Genomic DNA, 25,519 nt, shown 5'->3' with positions numbered 1-25,519 from the left:
ATTAAACAATTGGTTTTATTTAGCAGGTGGCATGTGGACTTTGTAAAACAGTCAAGGTGAACGAGCAATGGAATGGATGGCCCAACTGCCAATGAGGATTGAGAAGTGCAATGGACTAAGAGTTACGAGTGGAACAGGTCATTTGGCCTCTCAAGACTGCCCACCTATTCAACAAAATCACAGCTGGATTATAGCCTCAACTCCACTTTCCTGCCAACCTCGACTGTCACTGCTATAGACGTTACTGCAGATCTGGAGATCCAGAATCAAAACAAAATATGCTAGGGAAACTCAGCACCTGTGGTGAAAGAAACAGAGCTAATATTTCCAAGACCAATAACCACTTCCACTACCTCTGGGAAAGAAAATCCACAAAGCCACAAGCCTCTGAGAGGCATACATTCTCATCTCCAACTTAGATGGGTGACTCCCAATTTTCAAACTGTGTCCTCTAGTTCTAGGAATAGTCACTGGACCTGAAACATTAACTCTGGTTTCTCTCCACAGATGGTGCCAGACCTGCTAAGTTTTTCCAGCAATTTCTGTTTTTGTTCCTCTAGTTCCAGTCTGACCCACAAAGGGATCCTTTCAGCATTCGCCGTGTTGATTCCTGAAGAATCTTTTATGTTTCAAGAAGATTGACTTTCATTCTTCTGAATTCCACAAATACACATTCAACCTTTTCTCAAAGGATAGATTCCCCATTCCAGGAATTAATCTGGGAACCTCCATCAATCGCTTCCATTGCAATTATGTCTGTTCTTAAACAAGGAGATCAAAACTGAATGCTGGAGAGGGTTCAGAAGGGATTTACCAGGAGGTTGTTGGGTATGGAAAGTCTGAGTTATAAAGCAAGGCTGGATAGGCTGGGACATTTTTCACATGTGCATAGGAGGTTGAGCTGATAAAAGTTCATAAAGTAATGAGAAATATAGATATAGTTAACGGTAGTTGTCTTTTTCCTAGGATGGGGGATTTCAATAATGGGGGCACATTTTTAAAGTGAGAGGAGGCATTTAAAAAAAGGCATGGGGGCACATTTTTTACACAGAGGGTGGCTCATGTGTGGAATGAACTTCCTGAGGAAGTGGTGGATGTGGCTACAATTACAACGTTTAAAAGACATTTGGATAATTACATGAACAGGAAAGGTTTGGAGGGATATGGGCCGGTAGCAGGCAGGTGAGTCTAGTTTAGTTTGGGATTATGTTCAGCATGGAGCGAAGGGTCTGTTTTGTGTTATATGATTCTATGACTCTGTGTGATGAAACCAATGCCTGTACAAGTGTAGGTAAAAAAAACCCTTTACTTTTATATTCCATTCCCTCTACAATAAACATTTTGCTTGCCTTCCTAATCACTCATCACTGCACTGGCATACTAACTACTGGTGATTCATGTACCAGGACACTCAGATCCTTCTGTACCACAGAGTTCTGCAATAGGTGTTGTTTCTCAATTTGTTCCGACCAAAGTGAACAAGGAGTGATGTGCCAAACTGAGTCAGTGCAGCAAAATCCAAATCTTGCAGCAAAATCCAAATTTTACCTTCATATAACTGTGGAAATGAGTGACTAAAAGGAATGGACTGCTCTTTGTGTAAAAGAAATGATTAAATGAGGTTGGTCATGAGTTAAACGTCTATTAAATCTTTAGATTCTGTGCTCAGAAATGTTAAGTGAGAGAACATAAGCAAGGCAAGGGTCAGAGCACCGAGGCCAATAGGTAGAGATTAGTCGACTCTTTTCCATCATTCAGGTTTCTCACACATCAACCTAGAAAAAACCATGCAGCTTGTTCATGACCTCTCTAAATAAAATACAGCACTCTGTCAGAAACATAACACTTCAATTAACAGATCTCCAAATCACCATTGTTCGAGAATATACAGCTCGTTTTGATTTAAAATCAGGGTTGCATTCCTGAAAATCACAAGCTACATGAAAAGACTAAGTGAAGTACTGCTTCCCAAAGGAATCAATGTTAAAGCTGGAGTTAGGTTCTGAAGAAGTTTTCTTAGGAAAGAATTCAATGTTATGCCTGTACCCTCTAAGTTGAATTATTTTAGAAAAACTAAATTCCTGCATTGGTAAATAAAACAACTAATAAAATAAAAGTTTCAAGGCAACTGTATTTAAAAAAATGCAATATTTTATTTCTTGTGCCTCATGTAGTGGACCCTCTGGTCATGGAGCCAGGTGAATGCTGGGGCAGGGTCTGTGCTGCAAGGTCATCACTCATCGGGTTGTGGACTGGCTGTGGGACTCTCACTTACTCCAGGCTGCATCATGGCCACTGTCTGGTTTTGTATTTTGTGGGGTCCCTTTCTGCTGGGCTGCTGCCTTCTCTGGGGTCCACCCGGCCCATGGCTCACTTGGGCGGCCCCTCAAGGCTGTCTACTGATCGAGGCACGTCTTGACTGTTCTCTGGCTTTGTTCTGCCAGCTGGGGTCTGGTGCAGACAGCCCCACTGCTTTGGCTGGCATCTCAGGGCTGGGGAAGGAGGGTGGGTGGGATGGGAGCAGATGGGAGGTATTAGTTTCGGTCCAAAGTCAATGTTACACCATGGGCCAGGGCTGTCAAACTCTGATGTTACCGGTGCTCTGCAAGCCAGTTAACAGAGGGCTGGGGCATTTAGAAGTGGCCAAGAGGGGCAGCTTCATCATTTCCAAGCAGGTCCCAAAGGACGTGGCAGACTCTCATTGGGGGGAGGAGGCGCTACTGGATGGAGGTGGTATCATGCCGAGGGGTAAGCGGAGACTTCGGCAGGTGGACTGGAGTCTGGTGGTTGGTGAGGTCCTGGTGAAGACCTCAGGCACCAGGACAGCTTGGGTAGAGGCTGCAAGCTAGAGACAGGCAGAGTGCATGCTCTATGGGGCCAATCAGATTAGGTAATGTTTATGAACAGTACAGAACATACAAAGTTAAAACAAATCTCACTGAACACAACAAGATGTCCGGTCCTATTACCTCACTAAATACAACAATTTTAAATGTAGACTCCCTATGGGCAGCTGAACTCCTCTGTGCTGATATCCACATTCAACAAACTAATTTACAAGACAAATGACCTTTTGGGTGAGTTGAAGTGCAGCTTTGTTTGATTAAGATTCAAGTCAAAATATTTGCTCTTAATAAACTGTCATGATCTGGGATATGGGCAGAGGTGTGTTGTGGGGGAAATACAGGATGGACATTTGGAAAATAATTCCTGACCTTCACAAAATAGATACTGTCTCCAGAGGAAGATACGAGTGATGTGAAAATGCAAACAGGAATACTGCAGCTGCCACAATCAGAACATCCCTCAATGGAAAATGAGTAATTGCTGTATCCTGAACAACTACAGCAGACATGCTTCACTTTGAAGCTTCACAAACTAAAAAGGACGACTGTAGATGTAAACAGATGACAACTTTTGATTGTGTGTTGTGCCTTGAAACACCAGTGTAGCTACTTGCAAAGCCAATAAGTGCGCTGAGAGGTTATTAAAGGTCTTCAGTCCCTCTGCTGTCTCTTGACTAACTCATATCATACTGCTTTGGTCTATTCTCTTTTCCCTTCGGTGACACAGCAGTGTATCATTTTCAAATTTGAAATCGAGTGTAGAAAATCCTTAATTCTACTCCTGGCGGGAGGTGTTTAACAGCTAGCATGGCGGGAAGAGTCATTTTGTCCCCACCACCTCTCTCAGCTGGTTACTCACCAGACAGGAATATGAATCATTCAGCCTGTGCTCTAACGTTTTTCTCTGCAGCATTTCGAACAGGGCGGAATGATCAAACTTGCAGGGATCAGCAGAGATGAATTCGTCCATTCCATGCTTCTGAGCTCGGTCTGCATCTGCAGAAGAAATGACAATAATGAAATTCTGCATGTGGCGTGTTTAAGTTCAGATTCAGATAAAAACAAAATATATTCCAAAGCAGAATTTTTGTCTGAAAAGTGACCTTTAAGTGGAAGGGTATTTGTTTATATTAATATGTAAAGATAAGAAGCACAGAATATGTCACATGCATGGCAGTGATTGAAACTAATCTTTAACTACTGTTGCAAATATTCGAAAACATATTGGTTTTGATTCCACTGTCCTTATATTAATGCTCATCATTACTACAAATTAAATTTAACAGCAACTGCAATCCAGACGTTGCCGTCACCAATACTGTGCGCCTCCACAGGGTGTTGAAGGCCGCAATGATGAAATCTGCGCAGAAATCCCTGTAACGGTGTAAATTTAATGTAATTAACAATAGTTATACACTAAAGATAGATTAAAGAAAAACAACTGGCTTCGCAGAATCAGGAATAAATGAGTTTTCAATATCGTAGCAAGTGATAATTATTGTACAACCTCACTTTCTAAAAATAATAAATTTTACAAGTGTGGAATCTCCATTCTCTAATGAAATTAATGCTGCAGATTTTTAAAAAAATCTTAACTTGTTTTGTTCTCTCGGCTTAGTGTCTGCTTTTTCATGTTTCTCCTTTAATCCCATGTGTTTGCTCCACCATTACGTTTTTCTGTATAATGATGTAAAATTAATTCATACACCCGATTGTGATGGTGGTCTAGTAGTAATGTCACTGGTCTAGTAGACCAGAGTCCTAAGCTAAGCTTCTGGGGACTTCGGATTTGAATTCCAAGATGGTACATTTGAATGTAATCAAATCTGGAATTCAAAGCTAGTTTAACAGCAACAATGTAACAACTGTGCACTGCTGTTATAATTTGATCTGATTTCCAATGAAATCCGACATCTTTAACTGGCCTGGTTTACCTGAGAGTTCAGACTGACATCAATGTGGTTGTCTCCGAACTGACCTCTGACACGATCCCAGTAAGCCACTCAATTCAAGGGATAACAAGTGCTAGCACAGCCAATAATGTTCACATCTCAGGACAACTAGAAATTCTGTGCGTCTCAGTGATAATTTCTGAATCTGACTGATTGAAGAGGATGCCCTGCAGTTTTACCTGATCACAGGTATCTTAAATCTCCTGGAGATGAGAATGCACTGAATAATTCCCAAACTGCAAGCAATTCCTGCTAACGAGCCAAATAATTTATCAGCAATTGTATCCATGTTGGATGGCAAAAGTTATTGTTTCACTGCTCACAGCAAAATTTGAACTATTATCACCTAGATGGGTGGCTTGGATGGAACAGATTATGGGAAAATAAACCTTGCCATGTGGAGGCTATATGAATCACTTCCTCTCTTGGACTACTGAAATCTGCTATTGATTGACTTCGGTCTTATTAGATACAAAATGCCTATTGAAGTACAATACAGACTCTCACCACATTAAATAAGATAAAAGATACTGCAGCAATATGGCAGGTTTTATTGGTCCCATGTACATTGACATGGCATCCAAGAGGGTTTGAGGACCGGTCATTGCTCTGTGGTTGATTCTACTTCAGGACTCACTTAAGAAGTTAATTGGAATTCTTATTTGCAATTGAATAGTAAATGGGATGTAAATCTTTTGTAGGTAGTCATCACCAAAATCTTTTACTATCCCTAGTTTGTTTGAGTCGATTTAGATGAGTTGCGGACAGTGATCAAATGGATTTCTTTTAGAATTGGTTTGATTTTGTTGTTAGGACTTTATTGTTCAATGCAGACTGTAATAATCCAGATGACATGATTTTGTTTCAATCTTTCTCAACTGCATCACTTCTGTAAGCTGCAAACCCTGCCAAAATCCCATTCACAACTGATGATCTGGAAATAATATAATTCAGGACATCTATTATCCAGATATTAAAATATAAGTTTGGGAGTTAAATTATTGTAAATGGTCTTTGATCCTTTGATTCACATTCAGAATTTCCTATTAACCTACAGTCTTCTAAACCTACTGCCACTTAGATTGACTGTGCCTTCATACACTTCTGTTGATTTTGTGCCTTTTGAAGATACACTTTCAGCGATCCTTTGTCCTGTGACTATTAAAAAAAAAGCAAATCATTGTAATTTCTCCGACTGGAATCATTTCTTTGCCGCAATTCAAGTGTGCCTTAGCTGTCAACCAATGCACATAGGGGAAAGCATTATACACTGCTGCTTAAAAGAGGCAGATTTTCCAAGAAGCTCACTTCTCATTGGTTCTGCTATACCATAACGCAAGTTTTTGATCAGCCTAAAATTGATTTTTCTTGCTCTCAATGCTGACTTGGCTCCTTTTAATTCCAAAGTAGGTCAAATTAAGTTCATTACCTTAAAACGTATAGTCTTTAATGTGTTTGTGCAGCAGCGGCAGGTTTGAGGTCCGAGATAATTGCTTCATGCAAGTGCACTGAACTGCTTCACAAAAATATTCTTCAGAAAGGGAGACAAAAGCTTACAGACAAACCCAGTAACGACAAATCTCATGATAAAATTCATTATTGATCTCTAGGCGTGATGCTAACCTAGTCAGTCATTTTTAGAAATTTAGCCCCAGATCATATTGATCCACGTCAAGTCCAACATTCAGAAATGAGGCAGGATGGAGCCCATACGTAATACAATCTGAAGGATACACAGTGTCACGTGTTTGAAAGGACTGGCAAAATAATCTATCCTACTTAGGAGTATCAAAGAACGAATCAAATCTATGTGACAGATCCTTCAAAGGTGGATGTGGCATATAAAAGTTCCTGACGGCATTAACAGCTGCGTTTAATGGGATTTCAGGTATGATGATAAAAATACAGGCGGTGTTAGACATATTTTACATCTATTTTCAGGCTTAGCAGTTTTGGTGATTTTATCCAAAAAGCAAACAAGGACAGACTGGAAAGAAGGCAGGCAGTTTGACACAATCTGTAACATGCAGAAAATTCTCTTCAGACTGAGCTCCTGAATTTTAAGTATTCATTCAAAATTGGTCTTTCAAGGAAGGCTAATGAGCGGCAGGAAATGGGTAGAACTCAGAATGTTTTTAGCACATGGACCATTTGGTCCAGATTATCCACACTACCTCACTCTCAAAGCAAGTCTGTTCAACTTCCCTACCCTTTCCTCATAACCCTGCTAATTTTCCTGATACAGGAATTAATCCAATTTCCTGTTGAAAACCACAACTGAATGCATCTCAGGCAGCATCTTACTGGAACCTACAGCCATTTCTAAGCTGCCAGCCTCTCAAGGGGATATGAGAAGTCAAAACTTTACAATGATTCTTCTTGGCTGTTTGCCACCTTTAGGTTGCTGGCTAGTTATATTGAGGGTGATGTTGTCATTTGAATTTTCCTGAGCATTGTGCTGGCAGGGAGGAGTCCCGCCAACTGCTAATGTGCATTGAAATCTATGAGCAAAATGTTTGATTGACTGAGAAACACTGATAACATTTAGGCTGCCACAGTCACTAGCTAAACTCTATTGTTAAATCATGGTGTAATCAGAGGTCAATTTTCCCTTGTACAATGCTTTTGTCCAGAGAGTGGTAGAAGTGTTACATGGATGGTAGCAGGGCTGACTGTGGGACCAGACTGCTCAGGGTTCAAATCCCACTCCACGACTTGATGGCCATGGAAGAACACAGACACTGGGTACTGGCATGCATGATGCCTGTACCAGGCTTGGGTGAATGAGAAGAGTTAGTGTAGCAGGAAGCACAACAGACTGTAAAACTGACTGCCAAAAACAAACAAAAACCTCATGATTGATATGAACAGGCACAGAGACATATGGGTAAAAACAATGATTGCAGATGCTGGAAACCAGATTTTGGAAGAAGATAGGCAGGTAGGACAAGTCATGGGGACAGTGCTGAGCTGGAAGTTTGGAACTGGGGTGAGCTGGGGGAAGGGGAAATGAGGAAACTGTTGAAGTCCACATTGATTCCTGGGGTTGAAGTTTTCCGAGGCGGAAGATGAGGCGTTCTTCCTCCAGGCGTCTGGTGGTGAGGGAGCGGCGGTGAAGGAGACCCAGGACCTCCATGTCCTCGGCAGAGCGGGAGGGGGAGTTGAAATGTTGGGCCACAGGGCGGTGTGGCTGATTGGTGCGGGTGTCCGGGAGATGTTCTCTAAAACGCTCTGCTAGGAGGCGCCCAGTCTCCCCATATGATCAACCATTAATGGTGACTTCATGAAATACATCGGTAAAACAGAGAGAGAGAGAAGACTTGTCTCCGAAGTATTATTTGGGCACAGAAAATATTTTGATGCTTGAACAGGATACCAGAGCCTGCCCATTTTTCTCACCCATACAATTATTTCATTTTCCTCCATGCTGCTGGAGCAGGGAATTCTTTACATCAAACACTAATCAGAGGAAATTCCGTGCTCGGAACTCCTTCAGGTTTTTGGTGTTGTTTAGTTAGCAGTTAAGAATAGAATTGGATTGCTGAGATGGGGGCTAAGGAAGGAAGTGAGAGAAGCACAGTTTATTTGCTGTCAAGGTTGTAAGATTTTCTTGGTTGTGATCATAAATATCGCAAAGCTGGATTCCAGTGTGAACAGATGAGGAATTTTGATTTAATAACTTTAAATGGAGATGAAGGAGATGGTGTACAGTAGTAAATTTAACAGGGAGGGGCAGGGAAGACATGTTTGGGGAGGGAAATAACAAGGATCATGTGAGATAATAGCGTGTTTTCTGGATTGGCTTGATGCACTGTTATTTTCTCCGAAACCACAAATTCCAATTAAGTACCAGAAGTGACCCTGAGTGAAGGACCCACTAGAAATTTCAATCACACATTCAATTCAAACATACCCGAAGGGTAAAATGGGGGTCAAGTTAACTTCACTCTTTCAGCAATGAACCTTGATGCTAAGGATGCACTTTGTATGACACTGTGCTCTGATCACTACAGAGTCACAGAGCTGTACAGCACGGAACCAGATCCTTCGGTCCAACCCGTCCATGCCAACCAAATAGCCCAGCCTAATCTAGCTCCATTTGCCAGCACCCGGCTCATATCCCTCGAAACCCTTCCTATTCATATACCCAATCAGATGCCTTTTAAATGTTGCAACTGTACCAGCATCCACCACTTCATCTGGCAGCTCATTCCATACACGTACCACCCTTTGCTCGAAAAGGTTGCCCCTTAGGTCTCTTTTATATCTTTCCCCTCTGGCCTTAAACCTATGACCTCTAGTTCTGGACTCCTCTCAACCGAGGAAAAGAACTTGTCTATTTACCCTATCCATGCCCCTCATGATTTTACAAACCTTGTTAAGGTCACCGCTCAGCCTTCAATGTTCCAGGGAAAACAACCTCTCCCTATAGCTCAAATCCTCCAACCCTGGTAACATCCTTGTAACTCCTCTCAACCGAGGAAAAGAACTTGTCTATTTACCCTATCCATGCCCCTCATGATTTTACAAACCTCGTTAAGGTCACCGCTCAGCCTTCAATGTTCCAGGGAAAACAGCGCGAGCCTATTCAACCTCTCCCTATAGCTCAAATCCTCCAACCCTGGTAACATCCTTGTAAATGTTTTCTGAACCCTTTCAAGTTTCACAACATAATTCCAATTGGAAGGAGACGAGAATTGCACACAATATTCCAAAGGTGGCCTAATCAAAGTCCTGTACAGCCACATCATGACCTCTCAACTCCTGTACTCAGTACTCTGACCAATAAAGGAAAGCATACCAAATGCTTTCTTCACTACCCTACCTACCTGCAACTCTGCTCACAAGGAGCTATGAATCTGCATTCCAACGTCTCTTTGTTCAGCAACACTCCCTAGGACCTTACCATTAAGTGTATAAGTACAGCTAAGATTTGAATTACCAAAATGCAGCACCTCACATTTATCAAAATTAAACTCCATCTGTCACTCCTTGGCCCATTGGCCCATCTGATCAAGACCCAGTTGTAATCAGAGGTAACCTTCTTCGCTGTCCACTACACCTCCAATTTTGGTGTCACCTGCAGACTTACTAACTATACCTCTTATGTTGACATTGAAATCATTTACATAAATGACGATAAGTAGTGGAATCAGCACCGATCATTATGGCACTCCACTGATCACAGGCCTTCAGTCTGAATAACAAGTCTCCACCACCACCCTCTGTCTTCTACTTTTGAGCCAGTTCTGTATCCAAATGGCTAGTTCTCCCTGTATTCCATGAGATCGAACCTTGCTAATCAGTCTCCCATGGGGAACCTTGTCGAACGCCCTACTGAAGTCCATATAGATCACATCTACCGCTCTGCCCTCATCATCCTCTTTGTTACTTCTTCAAAAAACTAAATCAAGCTTGTGAGACATTCTTTCCCATGCACAAAACCATGTTGACTATCCCGAATCAGTCCTTGCCTTTCCAAATACATGTACATCCTGTCCCTCAGGATTCCCTCCAACAACTTGCCCACCACCGACATTAGGCTCAGCAGTCTACAGTTCCCTGGCTTGTCCTTACCACCTTTCTTAAATAGTGGCACCATATTAGCCAATCTCCAGTCTCCTGACACCTCACCTGTGACTATCGATGATACAAATATCTGAGCAAGGGTCCCAGCAATCACTTCCTTAGTTTCTCACAGACGTCAAGTGTACATCTGATCAGGTCCTGGGTATTTATCCACTTTTATGCTTTTCAAGACATCCAGAACTTCCTCCTCTGTAATATGGACATTTTACAAGATGTCACCATCTATTTCCCTGCATTCTATATCTTCCATGTCCTTTTCCACAGTAAACATTGCTGCAAAATACTCGTTTAGTATCTCCCCTATCTCTTTGGAATCTCCTCAAGCCTATTTGCCAAAGCTATCTCATGTCCCCTTTTTGACCTCCTGATTTCCCTCTGGCTTTATACTCCTCTAAGGACTCACTCGATCTATCCTGTCTATACCTCACATATGCTTTTTTCTTTTTCTTAACCAAACCCTCACTTTCTTAGTCATCCAGTATTCCCTATACCTACCAACCTTTTCTTTTACCCTGACAGGAATATACTGTCTCTGGACTCTTGTTATCTCATTTCTGAAGGTTTCCTATTTTCCAGCCATCCCTTTACCTATGAAGATCTGGGCCCATTCAGTTTTTGAATATTCTTGCCTCATACCGTCAAAATTGGCCTTTTCCAATTTAGAACTTCAACTTTTAGATTTGGTATTTCCTTTTCCATCACTATTTTAAAACTAATAGAATTATGGTCGCTGGCCCCAAAGTGCTCCCCCACTGACACCCCAGTCACCTGACCTGCTTTATTTCCCAAGAGTAGGTCACGTTTTGCACCTTCTCTAGTAGGTACATCCACATCCTGAACCAGAAACTTTTCTTGTACACATTTAACGAATTCCACTCCACCTAAACCCTTAACACTATGGCAGTCCCACTCTATGTTTGGAAAATTAAAATCCCCTACCATAACCACCCTATTATTCTTACAGATAACTGAGATCTCCTTACAAATTTGTTTCTCAATTTCCCTCTGACTATTAGGGGGTCTATAATACAATCCCAATAAGGTGATCATCCCTTTCGTATTTCTCAGTTCGACCCAAATAACTTCCCTTGATGTATTTCTGGGAATATCCTCCCTCAGTACAGCTGTAATGTTATCCCTTATCAAAGATGCCACTCTCCCTCCTCTCTTGCCCTCCTTTCTGTCCTTACTGTAATATTTGTATCCTGAACATTAAGCTGCCAGTTCTGCCCATCCCTGAGCCACATTTCTGTAATTGCTATGATACTCCAGTCCCATGTTCCTAACCATGCCCTGAGATCATCTGCCTTCCCTGTTAGGTCTCTTGCATTGAAACAAATGCAGTTTAATTTATCAGTTCTACCTTGTTCTCTGCTTTGTCCCTGCCTGCCCTGACTGTTGGACTTGCTTCTTTTCTTAACTAAACCAATCTCAGACTGATCTCTTTCTTCACTATCTCCCTGTGAAGTCATCTCTGATGGCAATTGGTCTCACTGTCTGTTACGTGCTTGTACTTAACAATTCTGTTTATATATCTGTATCTTGACTTGCAGGTGATGATAAATGGAAAGGATAATACTACCCAGCTGGAGTCAGCTGAAGTGTGCATGACCCTGAACTAAATCCAGAGCTGGTATGCCATTACCAATTCACCTTGTATTTACACATGGAGAGTTATGCATGGGGAGTCCTTGATGCAGATTCAGCTCCCACAGAGCCATCTCTCAGAGTGAACAAGATGTCTGGCAGTCCTGTTATTATATGTCAGTCAGGACTCCCTGACAGGACCAGATTAACAGCCGCAATCAGGGAACTCATATCCTAGGAGGTCAACACGGCTGACCGCATTACAATCACCATGTTCCTCCCCCACAGTCCGCGAATGCAGGCCATTGTTTTCTGTAGCCCCTCCCGGTGTGTTTCACCACTGGATCAGGTTCCTCTAACTCTGTCTTTGATACGGACAGCTTGTAACGCACAGTAACTCACCTCTTGCGCCCTGAGTGTCTCAGAAGAAATTTGTTCACTTGTTCAGGTAGAAAAGACGTCGAGGTGGCAAAGTTTGCCATGTCCATCTCAGATTCTGAGTTATCATCAGCACTTGATCGAGACGAGAACCCTTGGATTCTGGAACAGTCAGAAAGGCTGTCGAGGAGCCGGGCATGTTTTCTCCCAAGCTGTTTTTGAGTTTGCAGCCTTCATATGGTCCACGTGCTTGTTCAGAACTGTCGCACCTACCTGAACGCTATACGTCACCAGTCCTGATCTTGCACTGACCATGCCCCTTACTCATGCAGGGCCATCTCATCGGTTCCTCCACCAAAACTTTGTCCCCTGAAGTAGACTGTCTCTCCCAATTAGTGGAGTCATTTGTCCAGCATTGGCATTCCTAATGCCATTTCACCTCTTCCCACCTCCCCCCGCCCACCACTCCCCCATACCCAGATCTGGGAAGATAAGATTTAACCTTCTCCCCATTAGCAACTCTGCTGGAGCTATTCTTGTAGTTGCATGAGAGGTGGGTCCTGTAATCAAATAGGAACCGGGACAGTTTGGTATCTAGTGAAGTTGTCAACTTTTTCTTTAAGCCTGCCTTCAAAGTTTGGACTGCCCTTTCTGCCAGGCCATTGGCTGGTGGATGGTATGGAGCTGACCTTATATGTCGAATACTATTCAACTTCAGGACATATTCAAATTCCCAGCTGGTAAACGATGGCCTGTTATCTGTGACCAACACACCCAGGTGTCTGTGTATTGCAAAAGATGCACGCAGCTTTTTTATTGTCAATCTATTGATATTGTCAGCGTAACTGGAAGTGTCCAGAAAATTTAAAACCATTACAGATACTTCCAGTGGCTGTAGCACTGATGGTACATCTGCCAGCAGGAGGTAGCTCAATGCATCCGCATTTGCTACTGTACCTTGCAGACAGCATTCTAACCTGTAATTACACACACACAGTACTCCAGGCAAAAGTGAGGATTGCAGATTCTGGAGATTAGAGTCGAGAGGGGATGAAGGGCTGATCAGGATGAGTTTCTGATGAAGGGCTTTTGCCCATAACATTGACACTCCTGCTCCTCAGATGCTGCCTGACCTGCTGTGCTTTTCCAGCACCACACTCTTGACACTTACTACTACTGCCCTCCACTGAATTCTACCTGAACTGATGGGTGACAATGCCTTGTCCTCTTCAAGTAGACCTGGCAGGGGATTGTGGTCCATTATTTTTACAAATTTGCATCTGTAAATGCACAGACCCAAAATATGATCACCAAACTATCCTTCACTATCCACGCGAATTTACACTCTGCATCAGTAAAGATCGTGAATGCACTTACTACTGGGCGTTCATCTCCATGGATTCACCTATGACCTAATACTACCCCCAAGCCATACAGGGAAGTGTCACATGTCAATAATCAAACATGCTAGATCTCACTGGGGATCATACTGTGGCAACACCTCAGAGAATGATTGCTATTTCTTCACTTCCCTGAAGGCTGTGGTGTGGTTGTGCAACCACTTCCAAAGCTCACACTTTTTAGGAGTTGGTGCAGAGGTACCAGGATGGACGCCAGGGTTTAGCGTCACAGTCATAGAGATGTACAATATGGAAACAGATCCGTTGGTCCAACCCATCCATGCCGACCAGATATCCCAACCCAATCTAGTCCCACCTGCCAGCACCTGGCCCATATCCCTCCAAACCCTTCCTATTCACATACCCATCCAGATGCCTTTTAAATGTTGCAATTGTACCAGCCTCCACCACTTTCTCTGGCAGCTCATTCCATACATGTACCACCCTCTGTGTGAACAAGTTGCCCCTTAGATCGCTTTTATATCTTTCCCCTCTCACCCTAAACCTATGCCCTCTCGTTCTAGACTCCCTGAGGCCAGGGGAAGGACTTTGTCTATTTATCCTATCTATATCCCTCATGATTTTGTAAACCTCGATAATGTCACCCCTCAACCTCCGACGCTCCAGGGAAAACAGCCCCAGCCTGTTCAGCCTCTCCCCATAGCTCAAATCCTCCAACCCCGGCAACATCCTTGTCAATCATTTCTGAACCCTTTCAAGTTTCACAATATCTTTCCCATAAGAAGGAGACCAGAATTGCATGCAATATTCCAACAGTGGCCTAACCAATGTCCTGTACAGCCGCAACATGACCTCCCAACTCCTGTACTCGATACTCTGATCAATAAAAGAAAACATACCAAACGCCTTCTTCACTATCCTATCTATCTGCAACTCCACTTTCAAGGAGCTATGAACCTGCACTCCAAGGTCTCTTTGTTCAGCAACACTCCCTAGGCCCTTACCATTAAGTGTATAAGTCCTGCTAAGATTTGCTTTCCCAAAATGCAGCACCTCGCATTTATCCGAATTCAGCTCCATCTGCCACTTCTCAGCGCATTGGCCCATCTGGTCAAGATCCTGTAGTCATCTGAGGTAACCTTCTTTGCTGTCCACAACACCTCCAATTTTGGTGTCATCTGCAAACTTACTAATTGTACCTCTTATGCTCACATCTAAATCATTTATGTAAATGACAAAAAGTAGTGGACCCAGCACCGATCCTTGTGGCACTCCATTGGTCACAGGCCTTCAGTGAAAAACAACCCACCACCACCACCCTCTGTCTTCTACCTTTGAGCCTGTTCTGTATCCAAATGGCTAGTTCTCCCTGTATTCCGTGAGATCTATCTTGTTAACCAGTCTCCCATGGGGAGCCTTGTTGAACTTGTGCAAACTTCCCGTAATAATTCACCAGGCCAACGAAATATCTAAGCTCTGGTGTACTTCTGATCAATCTCCCTTCATCTTCCAATGGGTGTAACCTGGTCTTGCCAACTCTGTCGTCCAAGAACGTCACTTGGAGCACCTGAAATCACATTTGTTTCTAGTAAGGTGTACGCCCACCTTGGAGAAATGTACTATGTCCAAATCCTCTCATTGCTCCTTATTGGTCTTCTCTGTTGTTATCATGTCATCTAGAATCCCTACAGTATGGAAGCAGGCCCTTTGGTCCATCGGGTTCACACCGACCCTCTAAAGAGTTTACAAACCCTTATGGGTATTAACTGTAGCATACTTTTAGGAATCCTAATCTACTGCAATTGCAAGTAGAATAGAAGCTCTACAGTGTGAAAACAGGCCAATTGGCCCAGCAAGTACACACTGACCCTCCAATAGTAATCCTCCCAGACCCATTCCCCTACCCTATTACTCTACATTTACTCCTGACTCATGCACCTACCCGACATATCCATGAACATGATGGGCAATTCAGCATAGCCAATTCACCTAACCTGCACATCTTTGGATTGTGGGAGGAAACTGATGCAGACACAAGTAAGATGTGCAAACTCCACACAGACACTCGCCCGAGGCTGGAATCGAACCCGGTCCCTAGCGCTGTGAGGCAGCATTGCTAACCACTGAGCCACTGTGACACCATGCATGGCTCATTTCCAGCTTCATGATAGCCACTCTGCCAGTTTTGCATATAAATCCTCCATGTGAAGGGCTTGAGTATTTATCCAGCTGCAAAAATCAGTTTACTGTTTGTTTAAAATCCCTACAAAAGCGAACCGATGCGTTGGGCTTCACACTTGGTACAACCCGTGCTGCCCGTTCTGCAAACTGGACTGATTGATGATTCCTTAGTTTTTCAGCCTTTTGATTTCTGCCTCTAGTTTTGCCCATAAGACAAATAGCACTGGGTGCACTTTGCACAATTGTGGAATTGCTTCCTGGTAAACACGCAAGTTGGTAGTCCCTAGACCTTCCTGAAAAACCTTCGGGTATTTAATTTGGATTTCACTCAGGCGGCTGTTTTCTAATTGAGAAATATTGAACCAATCTAGGTAAATCTTTCTCAACCAATTTTGTCCCATCAAGCTTGGGCCCAAATCTTTTAATCCAATCAGGTGGTAACTGAACCTGCTGCTTCTCATAAGAAACTGGAACCGACATTGTACCCTTAATCGGAAAGGTTTAACAGTATAGGTTTGCAGTCTAGCCAAGGTCATGCACAAACTTAAGGGTTGGAGTCCAAAGTGAATTTCTGCGATCACCGAATCAGTGTCAACCTCCATGAGAACTGAGTGACCATTTAGTGAAACATTTATTTTGATTGGTTCTGATTTGGATGTTGCTAAGCAATTTAACTGTGCCAAACGAGATGTATGTGGACCTTCCAGGGTGTACACTCTCCTGGATACCGGCCTATGAGTTCTCTTACTCAATTTCAGTCCAGTGAGACTTTCAAGTCTGCATACCGGCAACAACTACAATGGCTTGCTGGACTGGATCCTCAAGATAATTTTGATCATTGGGTTGAGGTTTGACTTTGTTTTGAGGTTTTGCTGTGGGCTGACCTAGAGTCCCTCTGTTCAGGATATGTCCTGAGTAAGACTATGCAATTGCCTTCACTCAGGAAATACTCTCCAGGCTCAGTCTGACTGGTAAGGATGCTCACTTCCATCGGAATACCCTGCAACTCATAGGCTCCACTTGTCACATTTTCCAATGACAAAGACAATTGTAGTGCCTGTTTGAAGACCAGTTGGGCTTCACCTAGTCGGCGCTTTTGCATGATTACATCATTAATCCCAGATACCAAACAACCTCTCAGCATCTCGATAAGGGTTAAGTCAAAGTCGCATGACTCTGCCAGTCCTCTTAGCCTCGGCAAAAATCCTGATATGGATTCCCCTGGTTCACGAATTGCTGAGAAAAACCGATAACGTCTCAGAATTAGAAGCGGCTTGGGGTCGTATTATTCCTTAACTAAATCTGACAACTCTAGAAGGGTTTTAGTGTCTGGTGCCTCAGGAAAAGTTAGACTCCTCATGACTGAAAAAGCTGCAGGTTCACAAGTTGTCAGGAGAATTACTCATTGCTTCTCATGTAACCCACTGTCATTTACCTGGAAAACATTACACGTTGTTTCCAAATACTGGGTCCAGTCTTCAATGGAGGATTGAACGAGTCAAGTTTCTCATAATGGTATCATGCCAGAAATGCTTACTCCACTAAAGACGACTGTTGCGGGTAAATGTGGAATCATAAAGTTGTACAACCTGGAAAGAGACCCTTTGCTCCAACTCCATGCCAACCATATATTTTAATTTAGCCTAAATAAAGTGGTGGCACAGTGGCTCGGTGGTTAGCACCGCTGCCTCACAGTGCGAGGGTTTGATTCCAGCTTTGGGTAACTATTGGTGTGGAGTTTGTACATTCCCCCCATGCCTATGTGGATTTCCTCCGGGTGCTCCAGTTTCCTCCCACAGTCCAAAGATGTGCAGGTTAGGTGAATTGGCCATGCTAAATTGCCCATAGTGTCCAGGGATATGTAGGTTAATTAGTCAGGGGTAATGTAGAGTAATAGGCTAGACGAGTGGGCTTGGGCGAGATAGACTTTGGATGGATAGTGTAGATTTGTTGGGCCAAATGGCCTGTTTCCAGAGTGTGGGGATTCTATGAATCTAGTCCCATTTGCCAGCATTGGCCCATCTTCCTCCAAACCCTTTCCATTCATTTACCCATCCAGATGTCTTTTAAATGTTGCAATTGTACCTGCCTTCACCACTTCCTCTAGCAGCTCATTTCATACACACACTACCCTGTGTGTGAAAAAGTTGCCCCTCAGGTCCCTTTTAAATCTTTACCCTCTCACCTTAAACCTATGCCATCGAGTTTTTAACTCCTCTGCTCTGGGAAAAGACCTAGTCTATTTACCCTATCCATGCCCCTCATGATTTTATAAACTTCTATTATGTCACCCCTCAGCCTCCAATACTCTAGGGAAAACAGCCCCAACCTGTATAGCCTTCTCCTGTAGCTCAAACTCTCCAACCATGGCAACATTCTTGTAAATGTTTTCTGAGCCCTTTTCAAGTTTCACAATATCTTTTCTATAGCAGGGAGATAAGAATGCAGTCTACCATGCAGAACCTTTATGAATACCTCACTGAAGTCTCACACCTGCTGTTGTGTCTTCATTAATCCTCTGGTATTTCTTCAAAAAACTCAATTAAGTTTGTGACACACTATTTCGCATGCAAAAAGTCATGTTGACTATCCCTAACCAGTCCTTGCCTTTCCAAATACATGTAAATCCTAAGCCTCCTAATCCCCCCCCCAACAACTTATCCACCACCGATGTCAGGCTCACTGGTCCATAGTTCCCTGGCTTTTCCTTACCAACTTTCTTAAATAATGGCACCATGTTCATTAACCTTCAGTCTTCTTCCACCTCACCCATGGCTATTGATGATATGAATATTGCAACAAGAGGCCCACCAATCACTTCCCTAACTTCTCACAAAGTTCTAGGATACATGTGAGCAGGTCCTATGGATTTATCCACCTTTATGTGGTTTAAAACATCCAGCACCTCCTCCTCTGTAATATGGACATTTTTCAAGAAATCACTATTTCTTCAAGTTCTCTAGCTTCCATGTCTTTCTCCACAGTATACACTGATGCAAAATATTCACTTAGTATCTTAGCCATCTCCTGGTTCCACACAGAGACAACTTTATTGATCTTTAAGGGGCCCTATTCACTCCCTGCTGATTCTTTTGTCCTTAATGTATTTGTAGAATATCTTTGGATTCTCTATAATCCTATTTGCCAAAGCTTTCTTATGTCCCCTTTTTTGCCCTCCTGATTTCTCTTTTGAGCATATTCCTACTACCCTTATACTCCTCGAGGGATTCACTCGATCCAGGCCTTCTACACCTGACATATGCCTCCTTCTTTTTCTTCACCAGCACCTCAATTTCTCTAGTCATCCAGCATTCCCTACACCCACCAACCTTGCCGTTCTCACAAATGGTTACATAATACCTGTAGACTCTCATTATTTCTTCAGGAACATGCTTTTCTCTCGTCATCTCCACAGCAGCTAGTATACCGTCATCAAGTCATACTTTACTTACATGCGGAGAATCCTTGACACTGATCCAGCTTCCTCAGTTACAGCTCTCAGAATGAACAGGATGTCTGGCATTCCTGTTCAGCCAGGGGTCCCTGATAGGACCAGACTAACAGTCCCAGTCAGGGGACTCAAATTCTATGTGGTCCATCTGGCTGATCTCATTACAATCACTACTACCCTAAATCAAACAGAAGGCTAGAAAAAATCTGGTAGAAAGTGTCTTCTGCTGAATATATGTAACGACGTGGTAAACATATTTGCAATAATATCCTCTGTTCACGACTTTAATTGAAGAATACTGACTGAAATTCTAAAAGAGAACTTACAATTTCTTTACAAACATGTTTCTGTCACTGCATTTAATGATCTGAGGATTTCCCACTTCTAAAATGTCTTCGGTAAAACATGAGACACTTGTTTATGAATTAAAAATTGAAGAAGAGAGTAGAGTATCACATTACTAATCAAGTTTCATCTGTGAATTTGCAGATAAATGGAATGGGGATGTGCAGCTGAGTCAATAACTGATCAGGAGGTGGAGAATTACAATTTACAGCTCACTCACTTTATCACTTGTGCATTATAAATCTCTGCAAAATCAGGTCTGCTAATTAGGTAAAGTGAATTCTGTCCCAGTGGCTAAACCAGCCCTGTGTCAGTGAAGATTGTGATGCATTAAATTTTTTATCCCACAATTTCTTCGAGACATCATTGCAGCAATTCCTCAAGAATGTCAGCGCTGTAATCCTGCTACAGAACAACTGAGACCCACAAAACCTAACTGGGACATTACAGTGACTTATCAAGTATCTCAGTAATTTACAAAAGACCTGGGATTTTTCTTCGAGTTTCCCTAATTACAGAGCATCAAGAGATTACATTCCTGTTGTGTTGCAACTGGCTCGTCAGAGTTTCTGCTTTGTTTCCTTTGAGTCTTATATCAATGCATGAATAACAGGGTATGTAATATTTCAGCAATTGAACAATGAGGAGAGATAGCAGGTGCCACAGAACCACCTGTGAAATCTGTCCAGGAGATGCTTCTAAATATAGTTTTGCACCAGTGAAAGGGTTAAGAACAAAGTTGACAGTTCCTCTACAGAATACAAACTCAAAACTGCAGGTTCATACCTACAGTTGTCACTTTGACAAATGCTTATCATTTGTAATATAAACACTTCACTTTAATGCTCAAAGTTAACTAAACAGTGAGTTAAAAAAAAACATTAAATTTTAATCCTCAGCATTGAGGCTACATCACGGGTCACTGGAAGTCAATAGAAAATCTAAACACACAGTTTTAAGTTTTCACCAAAAACTTGGGATATGAACGGAAACTGTCACTATTGGATCAGGTTGAAGTAAGTTCCTTTAAATCGGTGTAACAATTGGCCTAGTGACACCAGAGAGCACTGGCTATATACTATTTGACTGGACCACAGTCTCAAAGGCTTACAAATTTTCAAGTATCTATCCAATTTCCTATTGAAAATTCTAACTGAATGAGCACCCATTGCTCCTTCAAGCACTGAAGATTATACAGTTCATGAATTTAAAAAGAAAATCCTCAGCTTTCTCTTGGATCTTTTGCCAATTATTTTAAATCTTTACCCTCTGCATCTTGATCCTCCATGCAGTGCAAACATTTTCTCCCTATTTATTGTATTAAGTCCCTCTATAATTTTTGACATTAGTGTATTTTCCCTATATCTTCTCTGCACTAGAACAGTCACAGCTTTATGTCTGCATGTACTTTAAGGCCCTCATCCCTGGTGCCATTTCAATAAATCTTACTATTCCCACTGTCCAGACATCCGTCCTGAGGTGTAGCGCAGAATCAGGCACAATACCTCCAGTTAGATACACTAGAAAATTAATCAGATTGAAGAAAGGCATGTATAGTTTTTCAGCTCGGTTATGCACTTCTTTCATGTAATAAGTGAAATGATCAATAAGTGAACCTCTTGGTCAACAGCAAATTCTTTCATGGAACCTTTGGGATCCACAAGACTTCCAAAACGTATGAACGTATTCGAAAAAGCCTTTGTTATTCCAGCAATTCCTCTGGGTCGATTTCCCTACCTCCTTCACATTGTGCTCCTTTTTCAGTTGAGGCTATGAATTTACTAAGCAAACTTCACCTGGCATGACCTTAATTGATTCCTGCTACAGGATTGTACATTAAAAAGTATATCAGTGTTGGATTCTTCACCCAGGGTCAAGTCTTTGACTGCTGTAGCATCAAAATGGCAATTGTTTTGGTCTCAAGTTCACTCAGTTGCATTTTCCTTCATTTTTCAAGAAATTAAAATGACAAACTTGAGGCTATTAATTAATATCCCTGGAAGGATCATTCTTTCCAGGCTGCAATTAAAATGAAGTGTTAACTAATCCAAGAATGAGAATTTGAATATTTCACCAAAAAAACTGCAAGGCAATTAAAACATTAAGTTAAACAAAGCTTTCAAACTGATACATAAATACTGCTGTTGTTTTTTTATGCATTGCAAGTAAATTCACTACCAAGGGGATAGATTTCAAACAAGGTCTTTTGCACGAGCAAACTATAAGCACAAATGAGACAAGGCAGAAGGCCACAGCACGTAGACATGTGAAAGAGCAGGTTTCTGCTGCATGCAGTGTTTAAAGGACAATGGTAAAGCAAGATGCTAATACAAGCCTCTAATGACAGTTCACACAGCCCACTCAAGAGGAACAGAGACAGTTGCCAACACACACCTAGCACTTACCCTTGATTCCGGCTACATGTTAGCAAAGCAAGGAGAATAAAGCATATTGAGGTGAACCAAATTGACAATAGAAAAATATAGGGCTGTGCCGGTCAACAGTCTGATGCGGCCAATTAAAAGTCTTTGACATCAGGCTGAAGTGTTTCACGGAGCATTCCAGCATGACCTTGGACAGTGGTGGTTACAATAAAGGACCAGCTGTATATTGCACTCAGCTGCACATTGCAATAGGTGCTATGACGCCATTAATTTTTAAAAAATATATTCAATCTTGGGAAGTCAGTATTGTCGACAAAGCCAGCATTTATTATCCCTCACTACTTGACATTGAGAAGGTGGTGGTAAGATGCCTTCTTGAACCATTGCAGTCCATTTGGTTCAGGTACACCAATGGTGCAGATTGTTCAGGAAAAATTAACTGTAGGGATAAGATTTTGCCCAAGGCAAATTTGTTACAGTTGACAATGTGGCACCAGTGCAACAGTATTTTGTTCATGTGGGCTCTTTCTTGGCTCACCCAACAAGTAAGCCTGCCCACACTAACCAATTGAGTAGCACTGCCCCTTTAAAGAGTAACAGACAGAAAAAGAGACACAAACAATTATTGAGTTTGTCACTGAGCCACTGATGACAAGTGGAATAATATACCACACACACATACACGCATACAAACACATACCATCTTATCAAATGGCAGATCAGGCTTGAGGGACTGAATGGCTTACCCCTCCTAAGTCAAATGATGGACAAATTCTCTCACACACACACACACACCACCCACACCTTGCATCAGATGTTACAAATTTATTCCATAGAAAAATGCCATTACCAGATTGATTCAAGCAGTTTCAAATGTTTTATAATTTATAAAAGTCTTCGCTTAAATAAACGAATGTAAAGGAATTAGAACACATTTGGTGTGACATTATTGCCCAAGAATAGTAGCTTCATGGCTGCAGATGGCATCCTTTTTAGAAGTCAATATGTTGTAGGACACAATTAACTGGCTCAGTAACAGAATAATCAATTCATTCTGCAGCAACCTGCTGGATTAAAAGTAAATTCCAAACTTGACTGTTCAACAAACATATTGAGAATTCATGCACGATCCTAAAACTGGAGGAGACGAAACATAGACATATTTTAAAAAATTAAACACAATATATTTACTTACAAAAAACTGAAAAAAAGATGCAAACGACAAACTGTTACAACAGCGCAACTTAGAATATTTGTGTGGAAATATTGTACTTTTCTATTCAGGGAGGCATTTTCCTGAAAATCGTAAGTAAAACTCACTACCCGACCATTGCTGAGGGTTGGACTATTTGACCAAGATCCCAAAAGTAAGTGGCCCAGGGGACAGCCTGAAAAAGTGCTCAACTAATTTAAGTATTTGGATTGGTGTCAGGCAACCCAAAACATCATTTCACTGTTTCGGGATTCAACCAGACAGCATGTGGGAATTACATGCTTCCCAACTTCAGTTGACAATCCAGTTAAAGATCCAGTTAAAGCCCAAAGATATGTCCTATTTTGCTTTGTGGGCCAGGAGGATTAGGAAGCCTCGCAATATTATGGTGGCCAGCAGACGAAGGGACAGAAATTGTGGGCCCAGGTGCTATTTCTGGCCCAGGCCCCCATGTCCCAACCTGAGCACAACAGTCCCCAAAACCTCAGGCCACAGTTATCGAGCCCTGATGCTCCCCTTGCTTGGCCTCAGCGCTGGTGGCTAGGTAGCAGTCCTGTTCATAGTTCGTTGTAAACCTTGTTACTTCACAGAAACCTAAAAAAGTGCATGTAAACAACCCACAAGTTAACCACTTCAACTTACCGCTTATGTGGTCCCTGAAAACAAAAATTACAAGCACACTGCCTAATTAAACAAATTGCCACTACAGCACACAAAAGAGAGTCCATTGGTTCTCAGCACTCATCTTCAACCTGTAGCTCACCAGCTCTGTGTTAATGAACCTACCACCAAAGCAAACTAGGATTTTTATCAGCAGCATGTTGCAGCTTTATAAGTCTTTTGTTAGGTCACAGAGTATTGCATTCAGTTCTGGACACCAAATTACAGGAAGGATGTGGAGTCTTAGGAGAGGGTGAAGATGAGGTTACCAGGATGTTGCCTGATTAAAAGGTATGAGCTATAAGAAGAGGCTAGAAAAGCTTGGGTTGCTTTCTCTGGAGTGGCAGAGGCTGAGGGGAGACTTAAAGTCATAGAGATGTACAGCATGGAAACAGACCCTTCGGTCCAACCCGTCCATGCCGACCAGATATCCCAACCCAATCTAGTCCCACCTGCCAGCACCTGGCCCATATCCCTCCAAACCCTTCCTATTCATATACCCATCCAAATGCCTCTTAAGCGTTGCAATTGTACCAGCCTCCATCACATCCTCTGGCAGCTCATTCCATACACGTACCACCTCTGCGTGAAAAAGTTGCCCCTAAGTCTCTTTTATATCTTTCCCCTCTCACCCTAAATCTATGTCCTCTACTTCTGGACTCCCCGACTCCAGGGAAAAGACCTTGTCTATTTATCCTATCCATGCCCCTCATAAGGTCACCCCTCAGCCTCCGATGCTCCAGGGAAAACAGCCGCAGCCAGTTCAGCCTCTCCCTATAGCTCAGATCCTCCAACCCTGGCAACATCCTTGTAAATCTTTTCTGAACCCTTGCAAGTTTCACAACATCTTTCCAATAGGAAGGAGACCAGAATTGCACGCAATATTCCAACAGTGGCCTAACCAATGTCCTGTCCAGCCGCAAAATGACCTCCCAACACTTATACTCAATACTCTCACCAATAAAGGAAAGCATACCAAACGCCTTCTGCACTATCCTATCTACCTGTGACTCCACTTTCAAGGAGCTATGAACCTGCACTCCAAGGTCTCTTTGTTCAGGACCTTACCATTAAGTGTATAAGCCCTGCTAAGATTTGCTTTCCCAAAATGCAGCACCTCACATTTATCTGAATTAAACTCCATCTGCCACTTCTCAGCCCATTGGCCCAACAATTATGAGATGCATTGATAGGGTTGACGGTCAGAATAATTTTCCCAGAGTTGAAATGTCTAAAACGAGGGAGCATGCATTTAAGGTGAGAAGGGGAAACTTCAAAGGAGATGCGAGGATCAAGTTTTATTTACACTGTAGGAGTGGTAGGAGTCTGAAACGCACTGCCAGGGATGGTGGTGGAGGCAAATATGGCAGAGGCATTTAAGGGACTTTTAGACAAGCACATGGATACACAAGGAATGGAGGGATATGGACAAAGGGCTGGCTGAAGGAATTTGTTTAATTTGGAATCATGTTTGGCACAACATCAGGGGCTGAAAGGCCCCTTCTTATGCTGCACTGTTCTGTGTTCTATGTTCGAGAACACTAGGCAGCTGGCTAGCACACTCTGTCACTT

The 25,519-nt window shown here is 42.4% G+C and overlaps 1 protein-coding gene across 27 annotated transcripts in view; it reads right to left on the bottom strand.

The window, feature by feature from the left end:
* Positions 1-25,519, bottom strand: part of cadps2 (Ca++-dependent secretion activator 2) — a 724,760-nt gene that overhangs the window by 247,304 nt on the left and 451,937 nt on the right. For 21 of the 27 annotated variants that reach the window (XM_043709173.1, XM_043709174.1, XM_043709162.1 and 18 more), the window contains exons 12-13: positions 22,096-22,107; positions 3,706-3,842 (exon numbers count right to left, since the gene is read on the bottom strand). In XM_043709173.1, coding sequence (XP_043565108.1) covers positions 3,706-3,842; positions 22,096-22,107 — 149 coding nt within the window. The remainder of the gene's footprint in view (positions 1-3,705; positions 3,843-22,095; positions 22,108-25,519) is intronic. The other 6 variants (XM_043709153.1, XM_043709176.1, XM_043709178.1 and 3 more) reach the window with 1 other exon arrangement.

This window comes from Chiloscyllium plagiosum, chromosome 19 (assembly GCF_004010195.1).
Source record: "Chiloscyllium plagiosum isolate BGI_BamShark_2017 chromosome 19, ASM401019v2, whole genome shotgun sequence".
NCBI classification, from domain to species: domain Eukaryota; kingdom Metazoa; phylum Chordata; class Chondrichthyes; order Orectolobiformes; family Hemiscylliidae; genus Chiloscyllium; species Chiloscyllium plagiosum.
The sequence above is the reverse complement of the archived record's forward strand: the minus strand, read 5'-3'. Positions and strand labels throughout refer to the sequence as shown.